Source organism: Vicia villosa, unplaced genomic scaffold, assembly GCF_029867415.1.
Source record: "Vicia villosa cultivar HV-30 ecotype Madison, WI unplaced genomic scaffold, Vvil1.0 ctg.000538F_1_1, whole genome shotgun sequence".
NCBI lineage: Eukaryota > Viridiplantae > Streptophyta > Magnoliopsida > Fabales > Fabaceae > Vicia > Vicia villosa.
The window spans coordinates 251,167-260,540 of NW_026705247.1; the positions used below are offsets into that span (position 1 = coordinate 251,167).

The window sequence follows — 9,374 nt, forward strand, 5'->3', positions numbered from 1 at the left end:
TTTCATTTTTAGAAACAATAGCATTACATTGTTACAATCGGAGCATTGTGGCAACTAAAACTAATGAAGTTCGAGAGAGAAGCTCCCCCTTCAGTGGCAGAGTCAGGCTCTTTGTATTGCATCCACTTGATTTGATGGATATTGCCAAATTGGAGGACGCTTTCCAGGATCACGTTCTAAAGAATTTTCAAAACCATAATGCTCTTCAATTGTTGGATTCTGAAGAACTATTTTAGATTCAAATGTTGGGATTATAATTTCTTCATCTCTCCTTTCTCTTTCAATTTCACATGCTTTTCTCTTGTAAAAAGAATTAATTTTTCTATTATTCATCTTTAATTTACCTGAGAAATTATAAACTCCAACTAAATTAGAAATTACCTAAAAAAAACCTTATAAACTAAATGAGCCAATTGTAGTTTACCTTAGACCAATTGAAAAATTATAAATTAATCAATTGATATCCATCTAGCATATTAAACCATTCCACAGTATATATTTGATAAAAACAGAAGAAATTAAGATTGATAAAAGTCAAACTAATACAATAATGATTTGTTACAAGAATGAAAAATCAACCTGTAAAGATAATAGCATGCCTTATCATTGTAAACAAAAAACAAACTCTTAGAGTAGCCTATGTAGCAATAAATAAACATGTGAACAAACCTGCAATGCCACAATTCTATGAAGCAAATAGCATGCCTTATCATTGTAAACAAAAAACAAACTCTCACAGTATTATTCCATTTCACCAATAGAAATCATGTAAAAAAATTGAAGAAAGTAGAAAGTAGAATAAAATGAGAAACCCTAAAATAAAGAAGGAACATCGAACACCTTTTCAAATTAGGATTCAATTTCCGATTCCAGTGGTAGCAATCGCGACGGCAACGGCGAGAACAACTGAGTCTGAGAATCTGAGATGAAGATTAATGATATCGGTGGTGGCAAACACTGCAGTAATGGTGAGAACAAACTTTTGCCGTACTTGTAGAAGATGGAGAAGTATGTTCCTTCCAGTTCTGATTTCGACGGTAGAAAACGCAGATGAGAAAGGAAAGGTAAAAGGTTTTTACCTTATCAGTATTAACCTAACCGGATGTTACTCACGTGTTTTGTAGAGAGAAGTCTGAGCTTCTCTCTCTAGAAACTTAACGTGTTCCCTCTCCCCATATCTCGTGGTATGCGTGGGTTGTTTTTCCCAGTTTTGTCTGGTGGTGTCCCCAACGTGGTTTTGGGTTTGGCTGTTTTCTTTCTCCTTTCCAAACTGTTTCTCTTCTTTCTATAGTGTATACTGCTTCCTCACATGCAAAACCACCATTTGGTTTAGCTGAAATCCCTTGAACCCAGTCTGTGTGTTTTACCCATTAAAATCTTTTCAGCTTCTCAAACTTCAATCCAAGAATGGAACGATGGAAGAACATTCCTCTTTCAAAAGAGGAGGAGGAAGGGATTGTAGCGGCAGAGGAGGAGGCTAATGGAGAAGAAACTTTTCGAAGATCTCTGGCTGGAAAATTGTGGACAGAAGGCAGTTTCAACAGCAGAGCGTTCAGAAGCACTATGGTATCAGCGTGGAGGCTGAAGAACCCAGTTGAAATCCAGGAACTAAATAAGAACCTCTTCCTGTTTAACTTTGCCACAAAGAGAGACATGGAGTTTGTATTGAAGAGCGGTCCCTGGAGCTTTGACAGGGCTCTGCTGGTTCTTGCAAAAATTTCAGGAGATGAACAACCTGCAGATACTGACTTGCATACAGGAGCTTTCTGGGTCAGAATATACGAACTACCGCTAGCTCTGAGAATTGAAGCCATGGCAAAAAAACTAGGAAATATTCTGGGCGAGTTTGTGGAGGCGGATCCGAAGGAGGCTTACAGGAACGGGAGGTTCCTCCATGTTAAAGTAAAGGTTGATCTGAAGAAACCGCTGAAGAGAGGCACTATGGTGAAGTATAAAGAGAAAAGCCTGAGGGTGCACTTTAAGTACGAACGCTTGCCTACTTTCTGCTATATTTGTGGAAGGATTGGCCATCAGATGAAGGATTGTGAAGATTTGGAGGACATGACAGAAGAGGGATTTGAAGACTTGGATGAACAGGAACTGTCGTATGGACAATGGTTGAGAGCATCCCCATTACCAAAGTTGGGGGAGGAGCACAGAACAAAAGATTCGAGCTCAGGGACACGTAGTAGGAGCCTTTTAGTGTCTCTTCAAGCCAGAGCAGATGCGGGACAAAAGAGAAGGAGAAAAAGGATGATATAGAGGTCGAGCAATTACAGAAGATGGTTAAAGAAGGAGGAGGCGACATAACGGATCTTGAGGATGATGGAGGTAAGAAAAAGGCAGTGGTGGATGTGGAAGATGTCGCGGAATTTCTTAGCGCAGTGGCCTTATCACTGATTGACAAACCAAACCAATCGAAAGTTGAAACATCTTCTTCTAAACAAAAGAAGTGGACCAGAAAGAGGGGTGTGAGGAAAGTGGAGGAAGTCCAAAAATGAGCTAAAGAAATTGAAGGAGGGAAGCGACAACTTGTCGAGGTACAAATTACTGAAGGGTCTTTGATGGAGGTAGGGGGTGGTGAAAAGAAGCGCAAACAATCCAAAGGTATTGAAATCACTCAACAAACTATACCAGAGGTGGTGTTGGAAAACCAACACCGCCTACAATAATGAAGATCATTAGTTGGAACTACAGGGGTTTGGGGAGTACCCGTGCAGTTAGAGCCTTGCAGAGGCTCCTAAAAAACTGAAAATTCCTCTATGGTATTTCTTATGGAGACGCGTCTTAAGGAAGAGGAAGCAATTGCTGTAAAAAATAAAACCAAGTATGGAGAGTGTTTGGTTGTGGGTGCTCAGGCTGCGGCAAGGAGCGTGCGAGAGGGGTGATGCTAATGTGGAAATATAGTCTTAGAGTATCCATTGACTCATATACTTTGAATCATATCAAAGGATCTGTTTTTGAAGAGGAAGAAGAACGGAGCAGGAACTTCATAGGAATATACGGTTTCCCGGAGGAGCGGAACAAGAGGAAAACATGGGAGCTTCTGATGGATTTGAATACTTTTGATGGAGAGGGACTTATTTGTTTTGGAGATTTCAATGACATCTCTAACAATATAGACAAACAAGGAGGAAATGTCAGAACCCAGGCTCAATTTCATTGGAGCAGGCTGGCGATGGAGGTTTGCAATTTGACTGAGATGGATTTTGTAGGTTATCGTTATACCTGGTCGAATGGTAGGAAGGATAAGGAGAATATACAATGTAGATTAGACCGAGGGCTCACAAATCCAATTTTCTTGGAGACGTTCCCAGGCTCAAAGGTGTTCCATCTCACATGTTTTGGATCGGATCATGCAGCTATACGGATTGATATTTTGGAGAAGGTGCCAAGTGACATCCCTAGAAGAAAATATCTGTTCAGATTCGAAGAAGCTTGGTCGAAACACCCGCATTGTGAAGAGCTAGTCAAGAGATGTTGGATGGAACCGGGGAGCAATGTTTGGCGAAAGTTGAATGCTCTCCAAGGCTTGCAAGCGAGATTCAAAGAGTACAGGACAAGAGCAATATCTAAAGAGATTAAGAGGGTAGAAGGCCTTATGCAAAAAGATGTCTGCTGGATGCCAGATTCTCAAAGTATTTCCAAGCACAGAGCTCTGGAACGACAACGGGATAACCTTCTCCGAATAGAAGAAACCATGTGGAGACAACGTAGTAGGGCTGTTTGGCTTAGGGACGGAGATTGCAATACAAAATTCTTTCACGGCAAGGCGGACCAGAGGAGGAAGGCAAATGCTATTAAGAAACTCAAAGATAAAAATGGAAATTGGAGGCGGGGTGACAAAAACTGTGAGGAAATCCTTCTTGATTATTTCTCTGATTTGTTTTCTACTTCAAATCCTAGTGATATCCCTCAAGTATGCACTGTTTTGAAAGGGACGTTATCAGAGGATCACAAGGTGTGGTGTGGATTGAGTTATACAGAAGAGGAAGTCAAGGAAGCGCTATGGCAGATGCATTCTTCCAAGTCTCCAGGTCCTGATGAACTCCCGACATTTTTCTTCCAGAAGTATTGGAGCATAGGTGGCAGTGAGGTTACACAGCTTGTGCTGGAGGTGCTGAACGGTAATGTGAACCCGAGCTCTTTAAATAAGACATTCATTGCTCTTATTCCTAACATGAAAAATCCAAGTTCCCCTAAAGACTTTTGTCCGATTAGTTTATGCAATGTAGTGATGAAAATGGTTACAAAGACGATCGCGAATAGGATGAAAAAAGTACTGCCGGAGGTTATTGATGAGGAGCAAAGCGCATTTGTCAAGGGAAGGTTGATTATTGATAACGCGCTTATAGCAATGGAGTGTTTTCACTGGATGAAAAAGAAAGTAGCTGGAAAGAGAGGTATGATGACGGTAAAGCTCGATATGTCGAAGGCGTATGATAGAATTGAATGGGAATTTTGTACAGGTGCCCTTGAAGCTATGGGATTCCCGATCCAAATGATTCAGCTCATTCAGAGGTGTATTTCGACAGTATCGTACCAGATTTTATTAAATGGTCAGTCGGGCAAAACGTTTCACCCTCAGAGGGGCCTCCTTCAGGGGGACCCTCTATCCCCTTACTTGTTTATTATCTGTGAAGAAGTCCTTTCTGGATTGCTGAAGCAGAAGATCAAGAAGAGGAGCATTCACAGAATCCAAATAGCGCGGAAAGCCCCTGTGATTTCTCACTTGTTTTTTTGCAGATGACAACTTGGTTTTTGCTAGAGCAAACCAAAAGGAAGTTGAAGGTATTTTGTCAGTGCTATCCCGATATCAGAAGGCCTCAGGACAAATGGTGAATCTGGATAAATCACAGGTCTCTTTCAGCAAGAATATGGGGTCTGATGCTTGTGAAATGGTGCGACAAGGGCTTGGTATGATATCTGTTGTTAATCATAGTACTTATTTGGGCCTGCCGGTGATTCTTGGAAGGTCAAAAAAGGAAGTTTTTGGGCTGGTGATCGATTGTGTGTGGAAGAAAATCAAAGGCTGGAAAGAAATTTTTTTGTCTAAAGCATGCAAGGAGGTCCTTCTAAAAGTCGTGGCCCAAGCGATTCCAAATTATATAATGAGTTGTTTCAAGCTTCCTGAAGGAACTTGTAAGGAGATTGAAGCATTTCTTGCCAAATTCCGGTGAGGGCCAAGGATGGAGTGAGGAAAATGCATTGGATGAGTTGGGAGAGACTCTCTTTTGCAAAGTGTAATGGCGGAATGGGATTCCGGGGGATCGGAAAGTTCAATAAGAGCCTGCTCAGAAAGCAATATTGGAGACTGTTAAATGATGAAACCTCGTTGTTAGCTAGAGTCTTCAAAGGCAGATACTATCCTAGAGGAACTCTGTCATAGGCAAAATTTGGATTTTCTCCAAGTTACGCATGGAGAAGCCTTTTAAGCGCAAAGGAGATGGTGGAAAGTGGAACTAGGTGGAGAATTGGGGACGGTTCTAAGGTTAAAATCTGGTACGACAACTGGATCCCGACCAATCCAGGATTTAAAGCCCTGAGTCCAAGACGTGGTATTGAGGAAAATGCTATGGTAAATGTACTCATTGATTCTGAGTCGGGACGGTGGAAAACAGATATTCTCAGTGAAGTCTTCAATCAGAATGAGGCTGCTCAAATTGCCAGCATTCCCCTTTCGAGCAGACTTCGGGAGGATAAGCGAATATGGCACTTTGAAAAGGATGGCAAATACTCTGTCAAATCTGTGCACCATTATCTCAAAGATCTTAGAAGAAAGGAAGCTCCTGGACCCTCTTCGAGCAACAACGGAGGCGTGTGGAAAAAGTTATGGAAAGTTCCCATTGATTCGAAGATCAGAAATTGTGTTTGGAGAGCAGGCAAGAATATACTCCCGACTAGAAGTAATCTCTTGAAAAAAGGTATAACTCTGGATCCTACTTGCCCCTTCTGCTGTTCTGCTTTGGAAACACCCCAGCATATTTTTCTGGACTGCGAATTCGCTAAAAGAGTATGTTTTGCTTCCCCTTTGGGAATTCGCCTGCAACCGTGTGAAGATGTCCTAGACTGGTTGGAGTTGATTCTTCGGAGCAACAACACTTTCGAGATTCAAATTCAATTTACCGCGCTTTGGAAAATTTGGCAGGCACGAAATATGTTGATTTTCCAAAACAAAAGGATTGATCTGATGGTTATAGCTGGTGATATCTATGATAGGGTTGCCGAATATAACAATGTCTTTCCACAGGCTCAGGTAAGGTCGAAGAGGGAGGATGTGAGGCTGGATGCTACTGTGCACGCAGAGACGATAAATATTGCAACAGATGCTGGATGTTTTGAGGAGGGTATATCTGCAATGGGTTGTGTCATCAAGAAGGGGGGGGAGAACATTCTGGTAGCTGCCTGCAAGAAGGAATTCATTCAGGTTTCGGTGTCGATGGCGGAAGCACTAGCTTTAAGGTGGGCGATGAAGATGGCAAAGGAGCTCTCTCTTGATAACATTGTGTTCTTTTCTGATGCACAATTTGTGGTCGACTATATCAACGGGTGCGCTTATTCGGCAGACTTGGAACCCATTGTGATTGATTGTAGGTCCTTTCTGTGTAATTTTAAATCTGCCTCTGTATTGTTTTGGAATAGAAATTGTAATTTAGAAACTCACCATATGGTGGGTGTAGGTAGAAACCTAGGAAACAAAACTTGGTTGGGCGTCATTCCTTCTTTGAGTGATGGCCCGTCTTGTATTCTCCATTCGGCTTTGTTGATTTAATTGAATGGTCTGGTTATCAAAAAAAAAGTATTAACCTAACCATGAATGAGAAAGGAAAAGTAAGAGACAAGTTTTGATTTCAAATAGGTGCATTTTGGTATTTTCCATTATATAAAAAAATTTAAAAATAAAGGGGTGGTCGTGGCCTTCCCCTGTCCCACAGCTCCACCACTGTCCCCCTTCTCTCTAACTTTCTTTCTCTTTTTTAATTTTTTGCTATTATGGGTCGTTTTAACATTACGGCAGATGAATGGAGCAAGGTTGCAAAGAAGCATGGAGGCAAGACGACAATGGGGGGCTTGGGACATAGCGGACGGAAGTAGGAAAAGGGCAACGGGCGTGGAGGCGACCTCTTTCTTCATCATAGAGTTTGGCGACTTTTGGAAGGCGAAGGGTCTGTTCTTCGAGTTGAAGGAGTTTGGGATTAGAAAGAAGGATTTCTATTGAAAAATTAAACGATATTGTTGATTAAGAGAGAAGAAAGAGTTGAAAAAATGAAAGAAAACACATGTGATTTCCCAGGTATTAGGTTTGTGTCTTTGTGTTTCCATGATGACGTAATTTTATTACTACATGTTACCTTAATTATTTATTTTCTTTTATTTAAATATTTTTTAATTATTTATTTATCTCCTTATTTGTACTAAAGGTATCAAAGGTAGATTTTTTTACATATATGCCACCTTTTGAAATACAAAACACCAATGTGCCATCTGAAAAATAATTTTCAAATTCCCACACTTTTCATTTGGAGTTCGCCCACCGTGTAAATTTTGAGACATTGGGGTTCGGTCATATCTTGGACCACCTTGTGAAGAAGTTTTTTTTATTATAATAAATAATATTTTGATATATAAATATTATTAATTAATTGTAATAAAAAATATTATATATTATAATTAATAAAAAAAACTTCTTCACAAGGTGGTCCAAGATATGACCGAACCTCAATGTCCTAAAATTTGCTTCATCGGCCAAGTGGTGGCCGAAATCCAAATGAAAAGTGTGAGAATTTGAAAATTATTTTTCATACGATGGCATATTGGTGTTTTGTATTTGAAAAGGTGGCATATATTTAAAAAAAATCATCAAAAGGTACCTAAGCCAGGTTTGTATAGATGTAAAGCAAGCAATAAAGAAAGAATGACAGCAAAGACAAAAAATATGGCGACATCATTAAGTTTCCGCCGCCTGAATCAGAAAAGTTGGTAGGCATGCGGTTTAAGAATTGAAGTCGCGCCTTGCTCTTGCCTGCCCTTCAAACACAAGTTGCCATGTTGTCGCTGCTTTATCTCAACAATCAACATTCTCCCCTGATTTCTTATGCTCCTTTTGGTTGATATTTTAACCAAAAATAATTAAAAATAAACAACAAATGAAACTTTAGAATGAGACTTGACATTCCATTAATTCACACTTTCTATAACACACAGACAAACTCTGCAAACGCCATGCACGCTGCTTGCATGTTTTATTTACGTTGTCATAAGCCATAGCTATAGGAAAGCAGCTATCTGTGTTAAAAATATATTCAATCTTAGTTACTATCACACTTTTCTTTATTACTACTGTCCTTTGTCAACTGTTTGAAATGAAATATTTTCGGCTTGCATATTCTCCTCGAGTGACAACCTGCAAAATAAACACACAGAGTGTATACTATATAGAGACAATAGACAAACAACGTCTATAGAAAAACACAACACGCTTCTCCGACAATAACAGACAAACCAACTACCCTAAGGTCAACAACATTCTTCCTAACAGTTACATTTTCTCACACCCTCTTATAAAACCACACTTTCCCTTTCTTCATTTTCATCATCACAAACACACTAAACTGAGCACAAATTAATCTGAATTTTCTTACTTTGTTCAATTGCACATTTCCAACACACACCATGTTCAATCAAGAGAAACTCATGCATTACCAAGTGGAGCAACCATCATGGAGCTACTACACAACAAGAGTAAGAAGAACAATGGAAGAAGATCAAATGGAGAGAATAATGAGATTAGCTACACAAAGTGCTGTTGTAATATTCAGCATTAGTAGTACTAGTTGTATGTGTCATGCAATGAACAGTTTGTTCAGTGGAATGGGAGTGAATGCCATGGTTCATGAACTTGATCAAGATTCTAAACCATTCATCAGGTTACTTGGAAATTCAACATCACTTCCTGTTGTTTTCATTGGTGGAAAATTAGTTGGTTCTATGGATAGAGTTTTGTCTTTTCATATCAATGGTTCTCTTGTACCTCTTCTCAAAGATGCTGGTGCTTTATGGCTTTAAAGTTTAATGTGAATCTAAGTTTAATTTCTTAGTCATTAGAGTTGAAATTAATTAGTGATAATGATTGCATGCTTAATTATAGAGATATTAAAATAATTAAGCACTGACTTATAATAGGTTGTAAGGAACTTTCAATGATATGTGGAAAAAATACATTTGGAATTCTGTCGATTTTATTTGGGTTTTTTTAGCTAGTTTGTATAATTCAAGTTGCACTGATAAATCTAAATCGAATGGATTTATTTGATAAGCTTCATACTCATTAAAATAATTTAACTAAAAATGCTAATATTTCACCACTTTTCTAA

At 39.4% G+C, this 9,374-nt stretch overlaps 3 protein-coding genes across 3 annotated transcripts; all 3 read left to right on the forward strand.

Moving 5' to 3' along the window:
* The first annotated feature begins 1,407 nt into the window (after nucleotides 1-1,407).
* Nucleotides 1,408-2,262, forward strand: LOC131629230 (uncharacterized). Its single transcript, XM_058900028.1, has one exon. The coding sequence runs from the start codon at nucleotides 1,408-1,410 to the stop codon at nucleotides 2,260-2,262; it is 855 nt and encodes a 284-aa protein (XP_058756011.1).
* Nucleotides 2,263-5,446: 3,184 nt separating this feature from the next.
* On the forward strand, nucleotides 5,447-6,772 carry LOC131629231 (uncharacterized). The gene has a single exon (XM_058900029.1). It carries the CDS (start codon nucleotides 5,447-5,449, stop codon nucleotides 6,770-6,772), a length of 1,326 nt encoding a protein of 441 aa, XP_058756012.1.
* Nucleotides 6,773-8,631: 1,859 nt separating this feature from the next.
* On the forward strand, nucleotides 8,632-9,066 carry LOC131629243 (putative glutaredoxin-C14). Its single transcript, XM_058900041.1, has one exon. The coding sequence runs from the start codon at nucleotides 8,674-8,676 to the stop codon at nucleotides 9,064-9,066; it is 393 nt and encodes a 130-aa protein (XP_058756024.1). The 5' UTR covers nucleotides 8,632-8,673.
* Nucleotides 9,067-9,374: the final 308 nt, after the last annotated feature.